This window comes from Cololabis saira, chromosome 9 (genome assembly GCF_033807715.1).
Source record: "Cololabis saira isolate AMF1-May2022 chromosome 9, fColSai1.1, whole genome shotgun sequence".
NCBI lineage: Eukaryota > Metazoa > Chordata > Actinopteri > Beloniformes > Belonidae > Cololabis > Cololabis saira.
This window is the reverse complement of record NC_084595.1, coordinates 28,769,345-28,794,941: the sequence shown is the minus strand read 5'-3', so window position 1 is coordinate 28,794,941 and position 25,597 is coordinate 28,769,345. Positions and strand designations below refer to the sequence as shown.

At 43.5% G+C, this 25,597-nt stretch overlaps 1 protein-coding gene across 6 annotated transcripts; it reads right to left on the bottom strand.

The window, feature by feature from the left end:
* Positions 1-603: 603 nt before the first annotated feature.
* LOC133450449 (transforming acidic coiled-coil-containing protein 1-like) lies at positions 604-25,035 on the bottom strand. 6 transcript variants are annotated; one of them, XM_061729088.1, is made up of 14 exons: positions 24,685-25,035; positions 14,770-14,861; positions 8,096-8,510; positions 7,138-7,173; positions 6,705-6,759; positions 6,546-6,624; positions 5,240-5,292; positions 4,207-4,338; positions 4,041-4,117; positions 3,779-3,822; positions 3,406-3,566; positions 2,786-2,892; positions 2,574-2,694; positions 604-2,465 (listed from the first exon to the last, which is right to left on the bottom strand). In XM_061729088.1, the coding sequence occupies exons 1-14, from the start codon at positions 24,747-24,749 to the stop codon at positions 2,397-2,399; spliced, it is 1,506 nt and encodes a 501-aa protein (XP_061585072.1). In that variant the 5' UTR covers positions 24,750-25,035; the 3' UTR covers positions 604-2,396. The 6 variants fall into 6 exon arrangements, with proteins under 6 accessions (XP_061585072.1, XP_061585071.1, XP_061585068.1 ...); XM_061729087.1 differs by having other exon boundaries at positions 4,207-4,341; positions 24,685-25,034; XM_061729084.1 differs by lacking the exon at positions 24,685-25,035 and adding an exon at positions 16,202-16,739.
* Between the last annotated feature and the right edge of the window lie 562 nt (positions 25,036-25,597).

Sequence of the window (25,597 nt, the reverse complement as noted above, 5' to 3'; positions counted from 1 at the left end):
ACAGCCATCCATTTGCCCACTATCAAGACATCTGAGGTCATTTTTTGGATTACAATTTGTAAAACATTTTTTTAAAGAATGATAGCCATCAAAGGGCAGCACAGTGGTTTGGTGGTTAGCGCTGCTGCCTCACAGCAGAGAAGGCTCCTGGTTTGACTCCTGGCTGGGCTCTTTGTGTGTGTGTGTTGGGTTTTTGTTTCCCCCATACTTGTATGGCTTTTCTCCTGGTTCTCTGCCTTCCTCCTAGAGTCTATAAACTGTATGTGGCCCTGAGTTGGACTGGCAGCCTGGCCAGGGTTTACCCCTGTCTTTTGCCCAAAGAGAGCTGGGATAGGCTCCAGCAGATCCTGGTTACCCTGAATACAAATAAGTGGTTATAAATGATGGATACATGGATAGATGTCCAAGAGGCTTTATGAAGAATTCATGTATGCATAAGATATAATCATCATTACTTGTGACGCATAAGCTGAGGCCACAATATGTATACTTTGAAATAAAACAAACACAAAAATGGAACTAAAGACCGGAAAAGTTCTTATATCAACAGTTTGTGGCGTGCATGAAAATGGTAAAACTACAAGTAAAAAGAAGCAACAAAACTAGAAGAAACAAAATGTGTTTATTCAAGTCAATCTACATATTCACACTGCTCAGACAAACTTTACAGAAAGTGATTTAAGTTGCAAAACTATACTCCATAACAGACTAAGTGTCTGAGTAACGAGAGGTAACGTGACATCAAATTGGCACAAATATACATGGTGGCACATGAGTGGGTGGATACTATGAAATCATTTCATGATTATCACAAATAAAACTTTTGCAAAAGTGACTGGCTCGACAGAAATGAGAATTGAAGATATGATTGTCAAAAAAAGATATAATTCAGTTTCATTGATCAAAATCTGTTGATTTAAGCACTAAAAATGGATTTGCAATTTCATTATGCTTTATTATAGTGAGACAAAAAGGAGTTTGATAATCCTCCCATAAATGGATGTGGTCCAGAGATGTTTCACTTATTTTCTTCAAAGAAAAGCAGAAAAATGACCAAATTGGCACAAACTTCTTTAAAAGAAGAAGAAAAAAAAAGAAAATCCATTGAATAACTCACAGCTATCTAAATCACAACACTGTGTCGATTGGCATGTTTGGCAAGACAAAAAAAGTAAAGAACATGAACCTCTGAGAAATGCCAGGAAGTTAACAAACATGCAAAGTAACATTTAGTTGCAGAGTAACTATTGTTTGTTGTAAATGCAGCCATGAGGGCTCACGTGTTTATAGCACGCAAAACAAAACCTCACAACGCTGTCATGTTCTGTCATGGTAGGAAGTAAATGACATTCAGTGACCTACGTGTTAATCAAAAAGAAATAATAAAAAAACAAAAACTCTTGACACATAGCAGCAATCTCTAATTCTCTAATTTAAATTTCTTCAGTCATATGAAGGACTGACCATTTCATTCATCTGTTTTCCAGTTGTTCGGGATTACCAATCCTTAGATAGCAGACAGCAGTGGAGCAGAATTTGTGAATCGAACAAAACATTGCTAACAAAATACACAGTCCAGGAAGATCTATGATTGTCAGATTTCTATGTATCTCTGTGAGTAATAAACATTCTGCAGCAATTTGAATCATCCAGAATCACTAAAGTGTTGTATTGTAACCCATGAGGAAGCAAAAGCGATATACAACTGGCAGCTTGTTTTCAGGGTCATTCTCAAATAAACCAAGGCCTCTGAGGACTGCTATACACCGTGCACCCAACACAATCCTCCGCTCCTCTTCATGTGCACTTCCCTTAACTGCGACTTCATTCTGCATCCAAAAACACTACCCCTGAGCTTTGCTCTTTCAGAATAAAATCTGTGCAAACTTCATAGAAAAATAAATTTTAAGGACTGCTTCAAAACAAAATAATCCTCATCAGAAGCCCACTGTCGACACAAGCCGACATGTAAACTTCACAACAAACCTAGGCAGGCCTGCATTTAAACTAACGTCATTCTGCACGCAGGTTACTGGGAATTTGGGCCTTAAACTGCCGGGAATATAACTGAGTACAAAGGGAGGTTGTTGTTTGCTGATGTCACGGACAAAAGCGAAAGGGCTCCGGATTGCCTCAAAATGGACACAAAATGCAAATAAAAGTGATAACAGGTTATTAATATGTGCAGGACTTTATAGATTCTGTTCAAATGTAGTGCAATTGCAAGATACAGGAAGTTACTTCAGACATCTGTACAATATAGCAGGATCTGAGATGCAGGATTGGCACAGGATACGGTACGAGAGCTGCTTCTTGCCTGTGGGCATACACAGGACACCACAGCAGGGATGAGGGCAGGGCTGGAGTGATGCTGCGGGCTGTTTCAAGTGTACCTCTCAGTCTATTTTTCCCATTTTGGCGATCAGCTCATCACAAATCTTTGTGAGTTCCTCAATCTCTTGATTCTGTAAAAACCCAGTGAAGGATCATTAGTGTGTTCCTGCTCATAAACAAACACTATAAAAAGCAATAAATGGTTCAAAGGGTTTCATGTATAATTAATATTCTGCCACCTTATGCTGCAGGGCTTGTTCCAGAGACTCGTTCTTCATTTGCTCCTTCCTCAGGCTGGCAGTTAGCGCCGTGTTTTCTGCACTCGCCTTTGAACGCACCTGAGCGATCTCCTCGTTGGCCCTGAGAGGTAAACAGCAGAAGGGCAAAAAAATGGCAGGTAAAACGGCAAGAAATTAAGTTTGTTGCAACGCTATTCTCTTTAGACTCATACTTGTCTAGTTTCTCCTCTGCATGGAGCTTTAGTGTCTGGTATCTCTGCTCCTCCTGCTTTACTCTGGCCAGATAATCCTGAGCACACTTCTTCAGCACCTCTTCATTCTGTAAGAAGAGATCAACCACAGGGTTGTTTATCTATCACCTGTTTTCAAAGAGACAGCACATTAAACACTGTGTATCTGAGAATTTTATATATATATATATATCTTTACAAAAGACTACATGTCTTTGGTATCAGAAACTGTAACAACACCTCCTTTTAAACTTTCTGATTTTCATCACTTTCACATATTTACTCCTGGAAATTGTCCAGCATTGACCACCACAGCGATCTGTTCCCACATACTCTGAATCCCCAGATGATCAGGGGAGTCAAATGTTGTGTCGTATATCTTGTGGGAGAGTCAGATCCATCAGTCTTAACAGTTGTTACCGATCGATCATGCAACTGCTGCTACCAATTGAAGGATACTTTCTAACCTTATACTGACCTGAAACTCCCAACAAACTTCCCCTTTGTGCCAACAGTATCTAAGCTCAGCACTTGAAATTGACATTTCCTGCAAGTTATAACTAAGTCAGTAACTTTAAAAAAATAAATAAATAAATACTTACTTTCTTAAAGCCTTCTAGGGTGCTCTTCATGTTTTCATAGCGCCTAAACATGTCTGAGAGAGAGCGCTCCACAGAGTTCAAGTCTGCCATGGCTGCCTCCTTCTCCAAAGTCACAGCATGCAGAGCCTTCTGGGAGCTCAGGGTGTTGCGCTGCTCATCCTCTGATGAAGAATATACAGTTATGGTGCTAAATATTCAATCAAATTCCTGTATTGCTCAGGCTGCTTTGTCATATAGGACAACTGGGACTGCTGTAATTATGGCATCACACCTACAGTATGACATGACACAAGTCACAATAGTTTCACAAGCCTGTTCCACACAGGCCGCATAATTTGAATGTTTTAGTACACTATATCTGCTTTCTACTTACCAATCATCTGAGCAATCGTCTTCTCATATTCTGCAACAATCTTCCTGTAATATGACAAAACACATGGTGGTTTTTAAAGATTATATTCACTGTCATTATACTTTCAAAACTGTTCAAACAACAGAAGTCTTTTTTATTAAAAGTGGCAACTTTAAGGATGCAAAAATGTAAAATATTGACTCGATTCTTCATTAGACCACTCTCATGGTCACGGTCTCTCCACCATGAAAACAGCACATCAGTGCTGGAGCATGTTTCAAACCTCATCTCAACGACTTCTTGTTTGAACTGTTCACACTTTGTCTTCCAGTCATTGACTTCAACCTCCTTGGTAATGATCTGAAAGGAAACATTGTCTGTGAGCATGCATCGAAACTTGTCAGTCACCCGTGCGATTCACTGAGGCTAAAGCAAACACAGTTGCGTACCTCCTCTCTGATAAGGGTGAGAACTGCCTGTTTTTCTGCCTCACTGATGCAGATGGAATCCAGGACCTGACTTCCTGTTTTTTGCATCTCACTTCCCCCCGATGAGCTCTTCAGCTTGCACGTGTCTTCAAACTGCTGAGAGCAGAAGGAACTCAGTCATGCCCTCCTTCAACTCTTGTTGGGCCACTAAAACTTATAAGGAATTTGGGACAAAAATATATGCTCTCAATGTTCACAAACACTATTTCGACAAAAAAATAATTATTTTACAATCTTACACTTCCAAATCTGTGGAAATTGAAATATGTTTTATTTTAAATGTAGCTTATGCTCTTTTATGCCTTATCTAGCATTCCTCTTTTATCTTTCACCACATACCCATCGTGTCTGTTAGTCAACATTCTTACATGTTTCAACCCTTCCCCTCCTCCAGCTCTCTCTCCCCTCTCATTTTGTTCTTTCTTGGATTACCACCTACATATTCTAATCTCCTGGGTGATAATCTAAATCCATCTGTCACCTGAGGAGACAAACATGGTGGCAGACACTACATAAGTGGTCCTGCCCGACAGCACAATCACCACATCAGATCATACTACAGGTCATAACCTTGTTGGTTCTGAAATGAAAACTGAGCAGTCAGTTACATCTTCAAGTCAGAGCAACACTATTGTTGCCATACCTTTGTCAGTCTACTGCCGTAGATGATTTAAGTGATAAATAATGATATACTGTAGGTGGAGGTAAAGTATCAATATGTCTGAAAAGAGATGCTGGTTTATGTCTGCACTTGTCAACCTGTCCCCGAGTGCTGGTGGAGACATGGCAGTTCAACGAACACAAGCACGCTTCAGCCCCACCTACTGGCCACTGGTGGTATCATCACTGCAGGCGCTTCCATAATAAAAATGGGTTAAGCCCTGGCCCCCAACACTGTAGGCCACTATTGTGATGAATAAAGTGGCAATGCAGCCCTGGTGCACACATTAGGTATATGGTAAATGACGTCAGAGGAAATGTGATAGTGCCTCACCTCAGAGCTGCAGTCCAACTCCACGGGTTTGGATGTCACATGACACTCTTGCACTGGAAATAAAGACAGAAGTCATGTCAAGAACAATTTGGTTTTAGAAGTCATAAAATCACATGGTATAATACGTTCAACAAAACGATCACTAGGTGGCAGTAAAGGAGCAGTTAAAATTTCATTTCTGCTAAAAAAAAAAAGATTTTACCGGTACTTGATTTTATTTATTCAAATTTTTGGTGGCAGAATTCATTTTAGAGCTTAAAAAGCATGTGTGTGGATGCCGAATATAAAGATATGTATTCATAGACGAACTGCCAATGAGTATCAGTTGATTCAATCTAAAAACGTCGTTCCTCATCATGATTTTGGCAACAAATCAATAAATTGATTAAATGTATCAATGTTTGTTTTTGCAGCTTCAACGGATTTAATGATCATTTGAATAATTAAAAAAAAAAAAAAAGATGTCCCTATGTTAGATACATTGATCCTCTGCTGGAAATATTTAGATCCAAGCTTTCACGTGGACATTCATTTGAGATGTACAACTCAGCAACACTGTTATAGATGGTACATAATCTCCTTGACAATGGCACTTTCTGATAGAAACATCCTCATAGAATAAACATCCTGGTACACAAAAGGAGCCACCATGGCCCTGGGTCGATCTGAGCTATGATACTTCAAGTGATGTGAGATGGTTGAAATGCAGCGATGGTACGATTTGCAATACATAAACCAATATATTTCTGTTCTGCTGCTAAAATTGACAACTGACAGTAATTAGGCTATGAAGACAATTAAAAAAAAGAAAGTATTAATTATTTTATCACCATAAGATTTTATACACACACACAAACTTTTTTTTTTTGAGTGGTGGGAGCTTTAAGATGTAAACTAAACTGGAGAAGAAATAAGATACCGATGAGATCACACCTTCCTAAATTATTTAATGTTCTCAATGTTTCAAACAGACATCCTTCTGTGCTCATGAGCCTCAGAGTTTCAGTGTAGCACACATCACATGTGAAGTTAATGATTAATTAACTGTGTGCCTGTGAGTGAGTGAGACAGTAGGCAAAGATGACCTTGTTTCTATCCAGTATTGATCGATCACGTCTGATTATTTGCCTTTAGGGAAGCTAACATATACTGACTGAACCTTTAAACGGTTATCTGATGTATTCACAGTAAACCCCCTTCATTTAGCAATAACTGGACTCTATTTTAACAGAGTGCGTTGTGGCTGTAATATAACTAAATGTCATACTTTAACGTCAGAGAAGCCTTAAATGATCCTTTAACTCACTGTCGTCCATCTCTGCTTTGACGCCAGCACTGCTCGCCAGCTTCTCTTCATCTGTGGCATGGCCTCCATGATGGTCATCCTTCAGCAACAATAAACTTCATCACGACACTGACTATTTTTGGTTTAAAGCTGATGAAGAGTAGAAACATCAGAGCTTACCTGTCTTTTTGGGTCCTTCTGTGTCTGCTGGTTCTGCTTCACCTTACAAGAGTTCCTAAGGATGAAAATAAAAACCACATCCACATTAACACAAACCAGATCATAGCTCTGTATGTGTCCCATGGACGGGAGCAAAGATGAGAAGCGAAAGGATGTATAGAAAGCCTTACAGTGGAACCACGTAGCTGTGTTTTGTGTGAGGTCAGCGTGCATGCTCTTCTAGATTAATTAGTCCTTTCAACATTTTCACAGCGCATTAGAGGGAATTACAGGGTTACCATTAACATTCTGTCCTCTACTTTACAATTACACTTCCCATGCCAGCTCTCTACCTTCACTTAGCAACTGAATGACAATGTAAGTCGTTTAAATGCATGTCAAAAACAGAGAAAGAGCTATAGTTTAAAAACACAAACAGTTACACAGTACTTACAACAGGACACACACGAAATGGACTTGCTCAGCAGTCCTGATGCCACACAGAGAGAGGGAAAACAGAATGACAGGTTGTGTAATGAAGAGGAAGGAAAAGACAGCGGACGTGACAGGGGTCAGGTTAAACACAAGGTAAGAGCAGGGTTATTATAGTTTAGTAAATCAAAAACCAATATTAAAGTCAGCTGCCTGAGCAATCAAACTAGGAAAGAAGAAAACACATTTAAAAAAACAAAGTTGAATAATTATGCCATGGTTTAATGCTACAGATGAATCAGGAGAATTTCTGATAAGGAACCATCCAGCCATGTCAGTAAAAGACAATAAGAGCTTTCTCCCCTGTCAGTGCCCTGCACGTTTCCTAAAATTTGTAATGGACCATCTGTCCAAACATCTCTGCGTATTGCAGAAAATTGCAAACCCTGATTTACCAATCGAATGTAAAATATTAGTGATGATGAATGTGAAAACTCATCAAAATCAGTGTCCAGGTACCACATTTTTTTTAATTTTTTTTTTTAAATAAAAGGCAACTGAAGACAATAGCAATGTAACAACAAACCACAAGAGGGCATCGTCTGACACTTTAATACACTATTGGCTTAGAAGAAAACTTGCTGCCTCCAAACACCTACAACAAAACCTTCCTGAAACATGAAAGTGGACAATAATAACACTGGTGAGCGATGTATGACGAGCTTTTTTAAGAAAACACAACAGGCCGACAGAGTTGGTTAAAAAAGCAACATTTTGATCCTTTCAGGTTTGCTATACACAATAATGTGTATTCACTACAGAGAGGACCATTTGTTTGGATTGAAAGTCTTCGGGTCATATAAGTTCAGCTCAAACCTGCGTTTAACTCTACCCAACGACTGGGACAATAGTGATTATGACTGATGACTGGAAAGGACTGGCCTGTGTGTGTGTGTGTTTGTGTCTGTGTAATATCTTACGTGATAATTGAGTTGTTGGTCCCACAGGTCAAATTTGTGTCTGATTTCATGTTGCCATTGAGCAAGTCAGCATCCACACAAATGTCCTGACTGATGGTCAAGCTTGAGTCCGTGCTGGAGTCAGACGTCAGCGGGGGCTCGTCATCCACCTCTGTCGGATCCGGTTTGATCATCGGAGAGACAACAGGCAGAGACGGGGGCCGGATAGGCGGAGTGTGAGGCAGAGGGCAGGATGGAGACGAACCTTGCCCAGAACCAGGTTTGCCGTTCAGGGTCAAATTAAGGTTCTGATCCAAACTGAAGGTGTCATTGTTCGGCGAGGACCCAGTGAAGTTGTTCAGGGAGTCAACGTCTTGGCTTGGAGCTGGGGTGACATCTTGATTGGAATTTCTGTCCAGAGCTTGATTCGTAACATCTGGAGGAATTGTAGAGGGGAAAACAGTTATTTGATGCAGCATTAAAAAAAAAAAAACAGAGGCGGAAAAACAACAACAACTATTTAACAAAGCAATACGACATGCAGGATTTAAAAGGGGGTTTTCTCATTCAGTACTTCCATTGGATATATGTGCAGACTAGCAGTTGCCATTAGTAACAGAGAAGCTATCATAATAAAACCATCAGGGGTTCATCATCAAGGGGTTTAACCTTGAAATGACTGATGGACTGATGGATTTAAAATGGGTGCTGGCTTCCTCTTGAACTATTCACTTTCAGCATCATTAACGGCTAACAACCGCAGCAGGCCGGTCTCCGTTGAGTCACACACTGCTGCTGAAACACAGGAATCTCTGCTGCTGAAAATAAACTCCCACACACAATGTAAAACTTACACAACTACACACGAAAATAAACCAACATTTCTTCCCAACAAAAAATAAAGATGCTGCATCTTCAGCCATGAAGGCAACAGTTTCCCATATTGTTTATGACTTATTACAGTCAATTAATGTCACTTTGTATTAAATTCAGTTATAAAATCTTGGCACTTTCTGCCAAACACACACAGACACACACACAAACGCCCTTTAGAGACGAGGAACAGATGTAGAGGAACCACACCCGCTCGTGAACAGTACACCCCACCACGTGACCTGGCAGCACAAACAACATCAGACTTTATTTCGGTTTCACAACTCAATGAGGAAGAGGAAAGGGAGATGGAGAAAGAAGTATGACAGAGTGTTGAGTATGAGAAGGAAAAGCAGAACTGAGCAGACACATCTCAGGTTTCATCTACATTAGTCTTCAAATGCACATAATATGTAGGTAAAGCAAAAGTATGTAGTTGTTCCCATGAATAAGCAGCATCTTTATTGTATTCTAATTATAGGCAGCCGGAGCATCAGTTTCTCCACAGGCGGATCTTTTATTTATGAAAAGTCTTTGCTCCAACCATGTGACTACTTGACTGTGAAAGGGAAACAGTTACAGTCTGGTAGCAAGACTCAATAATAAACACAATCTCTCTCTTGGTTCTCCCCCCTATATATCGTGACCAAAGCATCTCTGATTTTAAACAGCTGACACATTCAAACCATTCAAACTGATTTTATCCAATAATGCACTGTTACAATATTAATCTCAACAGATGTTCCTGGAGAGTCCAAGTTTGCAAACACCAGCCGTGTTCGCATCTGCTAAAGCACAGAAAATGTCCTGTTGATTATCTATCACCATGGCAAAGTGTGCTGCATTTGAATGTGGCTGAAAGCAGGGCAGCTGAGGTGGAGAGGAGGAGGAGGAGGAAGAAGAGGAGGAGGCAGAGAAGGGGGGGCAATGGAAATCTTTAGCCTCGGTGGCAGCTTCAGAAAGGCAGGACTCAACTACACAGACGTCGCACTGGGAAGCCCAAACAAGGAGAGCTTAATTTTCTTTCTAATTATCTTTTATGAGCAGTTTCAATGTTGATGACCATATGCTAACAAACATCTGAATAAGGTTGGTTAACACTGAGACCAGACCTAATGTTCCCAGAACAGAAGTAAAATACACTTTATAAAAGAAACTATTGAATGTGAAGGCTTTAATTTAGGTAACGTCACCTTTAGTGATATTGTAAATTCAGAGTAGTAGTAAAAGATTACTGATCATTTTGATTAAAAAGCTACTGCAGGGATTTTATCCACGTCCTAGGAGTGAGCATGCATGGTTGTGTGTCTCTGAGCTTTTGGCTCTGTGATGGACTGGGGGCATTTTTAAAGGTTCGCTGCATCATGAGGTGACTAACTGCTGATTTTAAACAAAAAAAAAAGATAGTTTCCCTGTTATCAATCTTACTCTGTCACAAATAGGCTTGTCACCCGTCTCTTGAAATACGGAATTGATACGTAATTGGGAATTAAAAGTTGCGTTCCGTATTGAACCAATACGGACATATATTATGCTCTTATTTATTGATGTCATAATATACAGGTGAAGGTCGGAAAATTTGAATATACTTATATTTGAATAAAACTTCATTCGTAGTAAATTCAACTAAAAGGTGAAACAAATATATTATTTCCCACTACATTCAAAGTAAGATATTTCAAGCCTTTATTTGTTATAATTTTGGTGATTATGGTTTATGAAAACCCTAAATAAAAAAATCTCTATATTATGAAATCAATAAACAATTCAATCATCAAAATTGTAACAAATAAAAGGTTTAACACATCTTGCTTAGCATGTAATGAGACTATGTAATGTATTAGTTTCCCCTTTTAAATTGAATTATTGAAATAAATTAACTTTTACACCATATTCAAGTTTTCCGACCTTCACTGATGTGGACACACATAGCATAGGAGGCTATTTCAGTTGCTAGCATGGTTGTCTGTCTGTACAGTCATGCAAGTTCAATGCTATTAAGGCACTTTAAACTTTAAATCAAAGCATTTTGTTTTTTTTCCATCCATCCATCCATCCATCCATCCATTGTCCACCGCATTATCCGAGTCCGGGTCGCGGGGGCAGCAGTCGGAGCAGGGATGCCCAGACTTCCCTCTCCCCGGACACTTCCTCCAGCTCTTCCGGGGGGACTCGAAGGCGTTCCCAGGCCAGCCGAGTGACGTAGTCACTCTAGCGTGTCCTGGGTCTTCCTCGGGGCCTCCTCCCGGTGGGACATGCCCGGAACACCTCACGAGGGAGGCGTCCAGGGGGCATCCTATACAGGTGCCCGAGCCACGTCAGCTCGATGTGGAGGAGCAGCGGCTCTACTCCGAGCTCCTCCCGGGTGACAGAGCTCCTCACCCTATCTCTAAGGGAGCGCCCCGCCACCCTGCGGAGGAAACTCATTTCGCCCGCTTGTATCCGGGATCCCGTTCTTTCGGTCATGACCCAGAGTTCATGACCATAGGTGAGGGTGGGAACGTAGATCGGCCGGTAAATCGAGAGCTTTGCCTTTCGGCTCAGCTCCTTCTTCACCACGACGGACCGATACAATGACCGCATTACTGCGGCCGCCGCACCGATCCGCCTGTCGATCTCGCGCTCCGTTCTCCCCTCACTCGTGAACAAGACCCCAAGATACTTAAACTCCTCCACCTGAGGCAGGAACTCTCCCCCGACCTGGAGGGTGCAAGCCACCTTTTTCCGGTCGAGAACCATGGCCTCAGACTTAGAGGTGCTGATTCTCATCCCAGCTGCTTCACACTCGGCTGCAAACCGCCCAGTGCATGCTGAAGGTCCTGGCTCGAGGGAGCCAACAAGACCACACCATCTGCAAAAAGCAGAGATGAAATCAAGTGGCTCCCGAACCGTACCCCCTCCGGCACTTGGCTGCGCCTAGAAATTCTGTCCATAAAAATAATGAACAGAACCGGTGACAAAGGGCAGCCCTGCCGGAGTCCAACACGCACCGGGAACAGGTCTGACTTACTGCCGGCAATGCGAACCAAGCTCCTGCTCCGGTCATACAGGGACCGTACAGCCCTCAGCAGAGGGCCTCCGACCCCATACTCTCGGAGCACCCCCCACAGGATGCCACTTGGGACACGGTCGAAAGCCTTCTCCAAGTCCACAAAACACATGTGGACTGGTTGGGCAAACTCCCATGCGCCCTCGAGCACCCTGCGGAGGGTGTAGAGCTGGTCCAGCGTTCCACGGCCAGGGCGAAAACCGCATTGTTCCTCTTGAATCCGAGGTTCGACTATCGGCCGAATTCTCCTCTCCAGCACCCTGGAATAGACTTTCCCCGGGAGGCTGAGGAGTGTGATTCCCCGGTAGTTGGAACACACTCTCCGGTCCCCCTTTTTGAAGAGAGGGACCACCACCCCGGTCTGCCAGTCCAGAGGCACTGTCCCCGACTACCACGCGATGCTGCAGAGGCGTGTCAGCCACGACAGCCCCGCAACATCCAGAGACTTGAGGTACTCAGGGCGGATCTCATGTGGCGGTGCCCTGCCACTGAGGAGCTTCCGAACTACCTCAGTGACTTCAGCTTGGGTGATGAATGAATCAACCTCTGAATCCTCAGCCTCTGCTTCCTCGACGGAAGGCGTGTCAGTGGGATTGAGGAGATCCTCGAAGTATTCCTTCCACCGCCCGACGATGTCCCCAGTCGAGGTCAACAGCTCCCCTCCTCCACTGTAAACAGTGTTGGCGGAGCACTGCTTCCCCCTCCTGAGGCGCCGGATGGTTTGCCAGAATTTCCTCGAGGCTGACCGGTAGTCCTCCTCCATGGCCTCCCCGAACTTTTCCCAGACCCGAGTTTTTGCTTCCGCGACCGCCCGGGCTGCAGTCCGCTTGGCCTGCCGGTACCCGTCAGCTGCCTCGGGAGTCCGCCAAGCTAGCCAGGCTCGGTAGGACTCCTTCTTCAGCTTGACGGCATCCCTTACTTCCGGTGTCCACCACCGGGTTCGGGGATTGCCGCCGCGACAGGCGCCGGAGACCTTACGGCCGCAGCTCCGGACGGCCGCGTCAACAATGGAAGTGGAGAACATGGTCCATTCGGACTCAATGTCTCCGGCCTCCCTCGGAATCCGGTCAAAGCTCTTCCGGAGGTGGGAGTTGAAGACCTCCCTGACAGGGGAATCTGCCAGACGTTCCCAGCAGACCCTCACGATACGCTTGGGTCTTCCAGGTCTGACCAGCTTCCTCCCCTGCCAGCGGATCCAACTCACCACCAGGTGGTGATCAGTTGACAGCTCAGCCCCTCTCTTCACCCGAGTGTCCAAGACATACGGCCGGAGGTCAGATGACACGACTACAAAGTCGATCATTGACCTCCGGCCTAGGGTGTCCTGGTGCCACGTGCACTGATGGACACCCTTATGCCTGAACATGGTGTTCGTGATGGACAGACTGTGGCTAGCACAGAAGTCCAACAACAAAACACCGCTCGGGTTCAGATCGGGGAGGCCGTTCCTCCCAATCACACCTCTCCAGATAACACTGTCGCTGCCCACGTGAGCGTTGAAGTCCCCCAACAGAACGATGGAGTCCCCAGTTGGGGCACTTTCCAGCACCCCTCCCAGGGCCTCCAGGAAGGCCGGGTACTCTGCACTGCCGTTCGGCCCGTAGGCCGAAACAACAGTGAGAGACCTATCCCCGACCCGAAGGCGCAGGGAAGCGACCCTCTCGTTAAGTGGGGAGAACTCCAACACATGGCGGCTGAGCTGGGGAGCTATGAGCAAGCCCACACCAGCTCGCCGCCTCTCACCATGGGCAACTCCAGAGTGGAAGAGAGTCCAACCTCTCTCAAGGAGTTGGGTTCCAGAGCCCAGGCCGTGCGTGGAGGTGAGCCCGACTATCTCTAGTCGATACCTCTCAGCCTCCCGCACAAGCTCAGGCTCTTTCCCCCCCAGCGAGGTGACATTCCATGTCCCTAAAGCCAGAGTCGTCGTCCGGGGATTGGGCCGCCGGGGCCCCCGCCCACGGCTGCCACCCAAATCACACGGCACCTTCCCCTTATGAACCCTCCCGCGGGTGGTGGGCCTACGGGAGGGCGGGCCCACGTCGCTCGTTCGGGCTGCGCCCAGCCGGGTCCCGTGGGCCAAGACCCGGCCACCAGACGCTCGCCTGCGAGCCCCGACCCCAGGCCTGGCTCCAGGGTGGGGCCCCGGTAATGCCAGTCCGGGCAACGTACACTTCCTTGCTGTTTTCTTCTTCATAAGGGTTTTGGGGATGTCCCTTTTTTTGGCACCTGCACTGCTGAAACGGGGTGTCCCTTATTTCTATTTCTGAAAGGTGGCAACCCTAGTCACAAACCCATTATTATATAACAATAATGTGAGTTTAAAAAAATATCAATCTTACAATACATTCCAAGTTATTTCCAACAGCAAAGAAGGTTTTTTACCTTTAACATTTGATGAGATCAGTGTCCTTCAAAGATTATTTTGTTGTGGATTGGAATAACCGGTCAGACAGACAACTACTAGCACCACCAGCTGATCTATTAAACGTTTTATCAAAGCCATTCAGAAGAACGGGTAAACATCCCGTCAGTCAGGAAATGTCTTCGGTGCTTTTCTTTGCTTTGTTCTGTCAGACAACATTTCGCATTTAGTAAAACGTATATCCTTCAACTAACATGTATTTAGGAGCTGCAACTGTGGACTGTAACCCAAATCTGGACACCAACTCGCTGTCAACTGACCGAAAACACATGGAAACTGTGGATGTGGCTCTATAAGGCTTTGGAGCACAAGTGTCTATATGGTAACAACAATGTCAGACTCAAGTCTCACCTGTGTGGCTGGAGTTGTCCAGTTGGCCTAGCAGGTTCACAACACCTGGAGACTCGGCCTCTGGAGTATCGAAGGCCCCCTCCGAGTCTGAACTGTAGCAGGGAGGAATAACATATTTCATGTTGCATTTTAGTAAACTCATATTCACAAACAAAAATAAAGACTACTCCTAAAAACTGAGACTTAAAAAGGGGACAAAGCTTCAAGTGGGGGACGTCAAACAAGTGCTGACACTGGGAAACGCAAACAAAAACAATCAAAACTGTTTGAAACAAATCAGTATTTCAGCTATGCTTTCTGAGCTTTGAACTAATCTAACTACATATATTGCATGTGCTTCTCTTGCAAAGATCCGCTGGCTTTCCAGCATCCATTTTCCTAAAGACACACAAAAAACAATGCATTTCACAGTTCAATCCAATTCAAAATAAACAGGCTGCTTTTATTTTAAAGGAAGTCTGAGGAAGGGAGAGGAGAGGAAATACAGCCCTATAAGGCCACCTGCATCCTTTTGCTCCTCAACAACGAAACACTGTGTCCCACCACAGTGACGCACACAAACACACCAATTCTTGGTCTGCCGTGTGTGCTGCTTAGACACCCGGCCCAAGTTTATCAATCAACTGTGAGCAAACGACAACAACAAGGGAAGGGACATGAACATCAAGAGTTTGCGTGAGTGTGCACCCATTCCCAGCCATTTGAACGCACATCAAAACACCCGCACTTTAATGAAAAACAGCTCGAGGGGCGCAGTTCATGAAGCCAGCATCCTAGCACACTTCATTTCTGATAACCAACACACGTGCACACACACACCCGGGTTTTACAACAACATCAGAGCTAATCCTTATACAAATAAGGACACACACACCAGGCCATATCCCAGTGATGGCCCCAATGGCTGCAGTCTTGGATGGTTACTTAGAAACTAGAAATGGACAGGGAAAAAAAACAACAAAAGCTTTAGAAACTGTGGCCTTTTATCCCATTCACCAGCTTTCAAGATCAGCTTCCCAACTGCCACACACACACACACACAGTTATATTTTGTTTGACCTCTCAAGAGAAGCAGGATGGTGAACATGAAGCAGCTACACATCAGAATGTTTTCATGTCAGCATTAAGAACAGTTTTTAGATCTTATTTTTAAAGCAAAGTAACGCTCAGTTTAATCATTTGTGATGCTCGCTCTCCCTCCCTCTTTCTCTCTCCCCCTCTCTCTCCCTCCCTTCCTCCCTCTGTATATATCCGCCACCTGTCAGTATGACTCAGGGGAATCTCATCACACACACTCCCATATTCCTAATCTGTATCCATCCATCTATCCAAGTGGGACAAACAAGCATTTTTGTCTTATTTTACAAAACCACCCATCTTTTTGTCCTCCGTTTCCAACATACGTGGACTAATATCGACCGAGCCCTCTTACTTGTCCTCTCTGTCATCCTTTTCTCCAAGTTGTCCATCGCCTCCTGCACCTCCGGTCACTGCTGACCACGTCCATTTGGCCCACTGAACCGGAGACAACCAGGACATCTCTGCAACCGATCTGGTGCCTCCTCTACGATTTAACAGTGAACCTCCTCCTCCTCTGGATCTGTTTAGGTTGTTGTCGCTGTCACTCAAGAAGGAAACACTGTGATCTTCCACAGTTTAAAAACAGTCTTTCAACTGCGAGTAAACGGGGCTGTTGAGCCGTCTACCGTCTCGCTTTCTAGAAAGGTACATTCACTTCCTCCTCTTGCTCAGCTGCGTAGCTTTCCCATCCTGCTCTTCTGTGCTGTTGACGCTCGTGCGAGAAAAAAGGCGTCTCATGCTGCTGCAGCTGCTCCTGTTGCCGCTTTGCTCTCCACAGCACTGACTCTCACGGTGCAGATTAACTGGAGCATCAGTAGTCACTCCCTCTCCCTCTCCACACTCAGACTGGGTGGACCATCAGCCTGTTAACACACATCAGCTCGCTCTGCTCCCACGTGTTTGTTAACTCGCCTGCTTGGCCTCTCCCCCTCCACAATGCTCTCCGGGTTTGACGAGCGTGAGGGAGAAGAAAAGCGTTAGAGCAGAGGTAATGTTTCCTGTTTGAAGAGACACAAAGAGAGGCTGGCTCTCTGGGGCAGACATTACCAGAGGTTTATGTCTCAAAGAGAGAGCAGACGGAAAGAGCAGAGTCTATTTTGAAAAATGTAAATATATTATACAAGTTACTGAATTAATTGCTTCTGCATTTAACAACATTTTTCGAAAATATACCTTCCTCAAAAGCCAACTATTGCCTAAAAATCAAATAACAAAGCCTTTCCTATGTACATTTCCAGATAAACTACATTCTTTTACATTTTTATTGCTGTGCAGCTGTTTTTCCCATGCACCATGTTTCCAGTGAGTCCATAAGCTACCCTAAAAGGTCATTTGAGTTGTTAATACAGTGGTTTGTTTACTTGGCAATAAAGACAGCTAGCAAAAAAACAAAGAGCCTTTCTAAAATAAGAGACCAATTACTGCCTGCTTCTTTTCTCCTGATGACAAGAGGAAACAAGCACAAATATTTTTAATGAGGACTAAGAATGCTCCATTTGTGCACAGCGTATAACTCCAATGAAATCTAACACGAGTCGCTGATGCCTCCCCCAAGGTATAATGAAACCAACTGAGGGTCTGTTGTTCATTGAAAATATTCAGGCCACACAACAAATCCAGCTTCAGCAGTGACGATGAAGCTGCCGATCAGCCGGGAAGAAAAGTGATTTAGATGAAAGCCCTCGTCACTGCTGACACATGTGCCTCTGAGGCTGGTCATCGCTGGCTTACGTAACTCTAATTCCAGGCTTTCAAACGCGTACATCTCTTCCTCACACACACAGAAACAAGAGACCGGGTGAGTTGTGTGTTGTTGTCGTTGCGTCTAATCTAATAACAGAAGAATGATTCAGACGCCTTGAAAAAAAGGGTGAACAGAGAAAGAAACGGAATTAGCATCCCTTTTTAAAAGACATACAACTCACACACGACACACATGAGATGAAAGGATATATAATCACCGAGATGCTTCACAGACACACAGGCGATGAGATGAACCAACGCACTCACACATCGTGTTACAGACTGCTGAACACAGAGAAAGAAGCTCTGTTCAGTGGTTGCCAGCCTAAAACAGACATTACAAAGCACAGCAGAGAGAAAGTAGTTCCAATTAAGATGGGAAATGGAGACACACGGACTAAACAAGAGGACTGGAATATTTAGGATGAAAAGATATTAAAAGAAAATGAGTGTTGGGAATGCTATAAATCTAGAGGTGTTTATGCTTCTTTAACATTCCTAATAGTAGTTTTCCTTATCTGTGTGTCAGGACAGTTAGAAGACAAACCTGTTACAGAAGATCATCCTGGAGACAACACCCCCCCTCAGAAAAAAAGGGACACTGAACCATTCAACCTGCCACACCTTGAAGCTGTAAATGTGTTTCTAGATGGGAAATCTGTTTCACAGGCAACACATGCTCTTAAACACACGCAGGAGAACGGCATGCAGAGATGAAGTGGGGAAAATGCCTCCCTCTCTCTTTCCCTACTAAAGTCATGAACCACAGAGAAAAAAGGGAGAAGAAATAAAGAGGAGAAAGAATCAGCTCTTATGCAATACCTTCAAACCACAAATAGCAGTGCCACTGGTAAAACCCACTCAGGCATACACGCTGCCAGCTCAGCACACATAAAGAGCCCAGTATAGAATATAATACCCCATATTCAATCAAACACACATGACCTTGGCTATTTTATGCCTTTGAAGTCAGTTAATACAGCAAGAATCCACATCCCTGAAAATTAATTAGATTCTGACTGAAGGCAGCATGTGGAGTTTTGAGCTAAGAATAAAATAAGCCATAGTAAACACCACTGCAAGCCACAACAGAGGGAATCTGATACTGAATGAGACTGTTATAAATGTGTGCACACCGAAAGGGAATTAGCAAGGTATTTCAACTGTTTATCTCTGCTCTCAATGACCAGCATGTTGACCCAAGGTTAGTCAGTTTGAATCTTACTGTAGCATCACTTTCGACTCTAGATTTACCCAAGACCACCGATCCAGCTAGATTTCTTTTAAACTATCAGTGAGTACCGTATTAGCAGTACCATCGTTTATTAAGATAGAATATGTAACCAAAAGGGCTAAAAATCACATGTCATTCAGTCTCATAACTTAATCGGATGAAACTAATGTGTGTTTTTACCTTTCAAACCTGCAGTGACGCACAGGCATGTCACATCAACTATTATCATGTATATACCAGTAATTTACAATAAAAGCATAAAACAAACCTCTTAAAGCAGCACTATGTAACTTTTCCACCTTAATATCATATTTCCAGAGTCATTGTGATGGTACATCAACTTCCAACACGTTTAATGACACCTCTGTCATGGTCTGAGGGGGTCTGCATCGCCTTCACTGGCACTATGTAACTTTGAGGCGCATGGTAGGAACCCTGCCACACTAAAAAACTACACATTTTTACGGCTTTTTTTTTTTTTTTTTTTACACACTGCTTTACGGCATACGTCACTTCCCCCTCCTTCCCGATTCGTAGTCGAGACGAAAATGGGCGGGGCGTGGAGCGCAGAGCTCAGCCGAAGCTGGTAACCCGTTGCTGTGTTGTAGCTGCAGCAGCTCCACACACACAACAGACGTGGGGAAAAGATCGCTAATGGTTTAACTTTTCACCGCTTTCCTGCTTGGAGGAAGAACCAGGGAGGCCGAGTATCTGAGATAACAGAGTAAAGGAGTCGTCGGCTCAGTTGGATCGCGTCTGTAACGACCAAACACCTTCCACACATGATCACAAACACACACTCACACAGACCGGGGTCGGCTCACTCACACGGGTTTTATTCCCCACTTCTCCAGCTAAACGCAGTTGCTGGCCAGCTCTCTGCGGTGTGATTAAACCTAATCTTCAGATAAAACTAGTTTGTTGAGGAAAAAATATTAACTCTATTTGTAGCTGCAGAGGAAAAAAATAATCTCGCGAGGAAAACAAAAATATTGCTCACGCCTCGGAGCCTCTTCAGCATAATATAACAGTCAAAAAAAAAGAAAATAGAAGTAAGAGTGATACAAAACATGTACTGTATGTTGTACTATTATACACATTTATTGAAACACATGGCGAGTCAAACATTTACCAAAGCAGCTGCCAAACACTCCTAAACAAGGTAGCCGAAGACGCTGGTTGTGCAGAACTGCGGCAGTAAGTCGTCATCGGAGCTCCACTCTTTGATAGGGATTTCATATGAACCCAAACCATTAATAATCATTATTTTCTCCATATACCGCTCCCTGGCTTCCTTGTTTAAGGTATCCCGGTAAATTCCAGTTCCTTTCCAGCAGTTTAACATCTTTTTTTTTGCGTTCCGTCTGTTCACTTGGTGAAACAGAAAAGTAGTTTTGAAAGTCCATCCCGTCTTCATTCACTATCAAAACAAATGCACGTGACCGGGACAGGAGTTTTCCGGCAGTACGCGCTGGTGCTCATGGGAAATGTAGTGTTCTTTCTGGTAAAGCACTACCGCTTTTATCCAAAGGAGCCGCCAAACTCAACAAAAGCTGAAAGTTAAGTTGTGCTACTTTAATAGTTTGAAGCTTTAAAAACATTTTTTTTTATAAATCTTCAGTGTTTGGAAAGCCATTTTTAACTCAGCACTAGGTCTGAATGGGGTAAGCAGAAGGTCAACTTTTAAAGTCCTTTTTTCCCTCCTAATGAGTAGATTGGCATGGAAGATTATAGAGGACAATGACAATGTTGCCTTTGCCAGTGCAGATTAAACTACTAAACTGATGATCTTGTTATGATGCAATACTCTGCTTGGAAACTGAGTTTTAGCATTCCTGAACATGATTTAAACATTGCTCCAAATACACACAGAAACCAGAGGAATCTCCAGCCAAGCTTCTTATTTCAGACACTGAATCCCCAGATATCCCATGTCCAAACCCAGTGGCGGAGCGCGGGTCTCAGTACAGAGGGGGCGGAACATTCTCCATGGGCCCTTATGATAGTCATTTTAACGTTCAACAACACCTCATTCCACCCATCAAACAACATTTATTCTCACTTTTATTGAGCCAAGCAAGCCTATAGGCCTATGCTGCAGAAAGCAGAGTAAAGTCACAAGCTTACACACACACACACACACACACACACACACACACACACACACACACACACACACACACACACACACACACACACACACACACACACACACACACACACACACACACACACACACACACACACACACACACACACACACACACACACACACACACACACACACACTTCCATCTTTGATACAGCTTAAATACAAAAAAAACCAACATAACTGGTCTAAAATTACAATCGATTTAGATAGATATAGACACAGCGGTCTATAACATAATTTCTGAGCTCTATAATAGAGAATAGACTCGGCGGTCTAGTTGACAACAACACAAAGCACATTCAGATAGGCAGGTGGTCAAGGCTACCACAACATTCTGATGAAGACATTATTTATGAAGGCTCCACTGACTCAACAATGGCAGTCGACTCTTCCATAAAACTTTGTACATGCTTAGTCCTCTTTTAAAGTTTAGCGCTCGTCTCCTTCATGGCCGCAAATTTGCCGAGTCGGCAAATTGGCTGTAACTGTTAAGGCTGATTTATGGTTCCGCGTTACACCAACGCAGAGCGATGCGCACGTACGGTGCGCGTCGCCGCGTACCCTACGCCGTAGGCTTCGCCGTACCCTACGGCGTAGGCTCTGCATCGATTTAACGCAGAACCATAAATCAGGCTTTACAGCCAATCAGCGTTGGCTCACAGCCCCAATGCGTTCAGGACAGTTGTAAAGTAAGAATTAGCCTACACTGGCCGCACAATGCACATTTTATCGTAATTATAACCTACAATTTACGAGTATATATGAACGTATCACACAAAACGGGACCCTATCATTGGGCCCTATGAGCTTGTGGGCCCCGGGGCGCCCGCCCCCTCGCCCCCCCTCTGGCTCCGCTACAGTCCAAACCCCAACAGGTTTGGGTTTGTTTGGTGGCAAAAGGATGGCCAGCACATTATCAGGAAGAAGGCCTTCATGTTGTGGTTGAACTGCATTTTTGCATTCAGTTATATTCCACAAATGCTGTATTTAAGTGCCGCAGGACAAATGTTCTCTGGATGACAGCTAAACTATCATGACTTTTAAATTCAGACACTGCCTTTTAGTCAAATTTTACCTTTTTATCTTCCGTAAAACACAATTGTTGTGTTTTCTGTTGGACGGTTTCAATTTGCAGCATTTAATTACAACTTTTATTTAATTTTAGACTCCTGTCATGTTCAATTTAAGGGTTGCATGAATAAATCCACGTAAAATGGCCCCAAATGTTTATCCGGTGCAGATATCAAACACCAAGGATGCAATGTTAAGGTCAGTAATAGTGGTATCAAGTTCTTCTGGTGATGAGCCAAAGTCCAGACAGCTTTGAAGTTACTGTACTACCTCAGCTATACGGGTTGTTTTAATTACAAGGGTAATCTGAGTGGGAGTGAGACCATGAACCGCTGAATAGAAGAAACCTTCCAAACAAAGCTTTTGCACATGAGCATATCTATCACATGTTTTGCATGAATATACAAAAAGGGAAATGGATAAACTCATGTATTGTCTGGCAGAATTTGTGGATTTGTTGTATGATGGGGCTCCATCTAGTGGTACTGACTGGACTCAGATTCCTCACATCAGAAATATACAAGACTGGTCGATACTTGACAGCAGTCTTTTGATTCAGTCAAAAAGAGCTGAGACAAGAAACAATGATAGAGGGGGGGAAAAAGCAAGAGAGCCAGGCTGCATGCATGCATGGCAAGTCTGAAGTCACTTAGGGGCCTGAACACAGCTGACAAGGATTTCAAGTAACCATGGCAACCACTGAGGTAGCAGCGACAGCTTCATTAACCTCAATCAAAACATCAATAAAGAGATGACATGTTAAGATAGGTAGAAAAGACTGTACCAAAAGGGATGTTTATGCTTGAATACAGCTTAGCGTTCCACCGCATCGGAGGCTCAAAAACTATACAGAAAATGTTGTGATTGGTGTACTGTAGGCTCTTTGATGAAGCAGGGCAGTGCCAACATCACTGATGTCTCATGTTTTATAGAGAACTCTCAGCTATCTGCAAACTAGCACAGAGATAACAGAGCAGAGCTACAGCAGGACAACTTAACTGACAATGGCAGGAAAAACAAAGGGGGAAAGAATGAGGCAGCAGCAGAGGAAGAGTAGAGGCTTTAACCCAGAGTAGTTACTCACAGACACCGGCTGAGCTATTGTTCATGGTGGTGATGTGAACACAATTCCCAGACAATATACATTATCCACACATGCACGCACAGAGCAGGGACACAACACACCCCCTACTGTCCTGATTTATGTCTTTGTTTCTGTTCATTTGATGTGCTTTTTTTGTGTTGAGGCAAAAATCATTGTTTGGGTGATTATATTCAAGCCGTCTTACAAGTTGATCTTGTTTAAGTTTTTTTTTTTTTTTTTTTAACCTGTAAGAAATAACCTAAAATCCTGATTCACAGAAATATACTTATCAGCTATAGCAAGTAGCTGCAAATGAAAGCTTCCTGATGTTGCCTTTACTACTTTCAGCTGTGAAATTATACTTTTATGCTATGAAGCCTTATCAGTGAAGGTTTATGTATTATTCAAATTTTGCTTTTATGCATTCGGAAAGCATGCATCTCAAATGACAAATGTTTTTAATACTACTGCAGAAAGTAAGGAGCTCCAGAATGCAGGTCAGTCTGGTCCCAACTGAGCAGCTTACAGCGGGCTTCTGGAGAGCAGCACATTCAAGACTGCTCCAGTTAAGAGGCATAAAAATGGATGATTAAGCTGACTAAAATTAGTCCATACATGGTTCGCGTTCCTTTTTTTTTTCCCCAGAGGTATGCCCCCCCCCCCCTAAATATGCAAAATATCAACGAGTATTACACACTCCCTCAGATGGCTCAGATTCTTGGTAAAACTTGCATGTTTTTGCCCTCGGTGTGTCGCTGTCATATCTAAAACAACTGATTCAAAAAATGCCAGCAATGCCTATCAAAACTCAGAATGATGACTTGAACCAAAGAGAAATCTAAGAAACAAGTGGGTGAATATAACATAACCTCAACATTTATTGTATATGCACTGAATGAGCCAACTACTGGCAAACATTTTAAAGACAAAGCATTAGCTCTAGCTCATCAAAGGCAAAAAAAACTTATGATAAATGTCTTGGTATTACGTCTTCATTCCCTTTCCTTACATTCTGTCATATATCAACACAGTTGCAGCTCAAACATGTCACTTTATTTCAAGGATAGTAAACACAGTGAATGAATAATGTGAGACTTTGTTATACTTGATATGTCAGTAATAAACTCGGCAGCTTGAAAGATTAACAGAGCTCTTAAGAATTAGAGCCACAGATGCATAATTAATAAAATAAATCAGCATAATTCTCCTCTATGAAAGTTACAACAGCAGTATGTGTGAGGCAGTTGGGAGACTTAATTTCAAGAGCATGATGATCAGCTCATCCGTATCACATTAGTCCCTCTGCCAAGTCTTCAGCTGTGCCACCCCAGTATCGACCTCTGCTTTTCCTCAGATTTGAATACCTGAATAGTATTCAATCTAGCACAGCAGCAGGAGCTATTAACGCTGAGCTAATTTGCTTTCAGTTTAGCGGAGAAAGTCTTTGCGTTTCCCTTGAAAGTCTTTATCTTTCACTTATTTTCCCATCCTAAGCAAAAGCCACCAAGATCTAGACAGTGACATGTACAACAATGACAGTTCTGATCTTACATGCTGTCCTTCTTCGTAGGATAGCTGACGGATCCTTTCCTGTGCTGGCTGAGGGAGCCCCCCATGATGGCAGCGGGGTCTGCTGTGTTTGTTTCAGGTTTACGCCAGATGCTCTGAATATCCCGTAGTCCTTTCAAAAGGTTCACCTGTCCTTCCCCTCTGAATGAGCTGCCGCAGTGTCACAGCCCCGCGACGTGCTGCTTATCATTACTAAGTGTTATTTAACCAACCAGCCGCTTTGCTCTTCTTGTCTTTTCTCTTCCATCGTCTCTGTTGATGCTCTACTGTATCAAGAACACTACACATGAACGGTCCCGCCTCCCTGCTCTACCTCTCAGTCTCTGACATCTCCCTCTCTCTCTCTCTCTCTCACACACACGGCAGTTTATGTTCCTTCATGAGGTAAAGCAAATCCTTTAGATGAGGAAAGACAAAGGTTGAATGTGGGTGGGGTGTGTGACGGGGGGTCAAAATGAATAAATACAAATACCAAGACCAGAAAACGAATGGGGTGGGGGTAGAAAGAGTGCGAGTAGGTGTATGTATGTCATGGGGGGTATCTGGCAGGCTTGAGAGTATTGTTCAAGGGAGAAAGACTCTTTTCTATTGTTAGTCAGCTGAATAACAGATCCAAGATCCAGGGGGAGGGAATGATGCAGAAAGAGTTGCCAGGATAAAACACAGCTCCACTTGTTGTACCACATTCCCAAAGTTCCCCCCTGCAGGCCAAATCCAGGGGAGTAACAATACAGCGTGCCTTTCACTGTAAGGGTTCTCAGTTTGTTGACATATTCACATTTGTTAAGCACATGCATTTCACCCTTTTGCATTAAAACTACAGAGGAAGATGGAGTGCAAAACATAACAGCACTGAATAAAACCTATCAAGAAATGATAATACAAACGCAAAAAC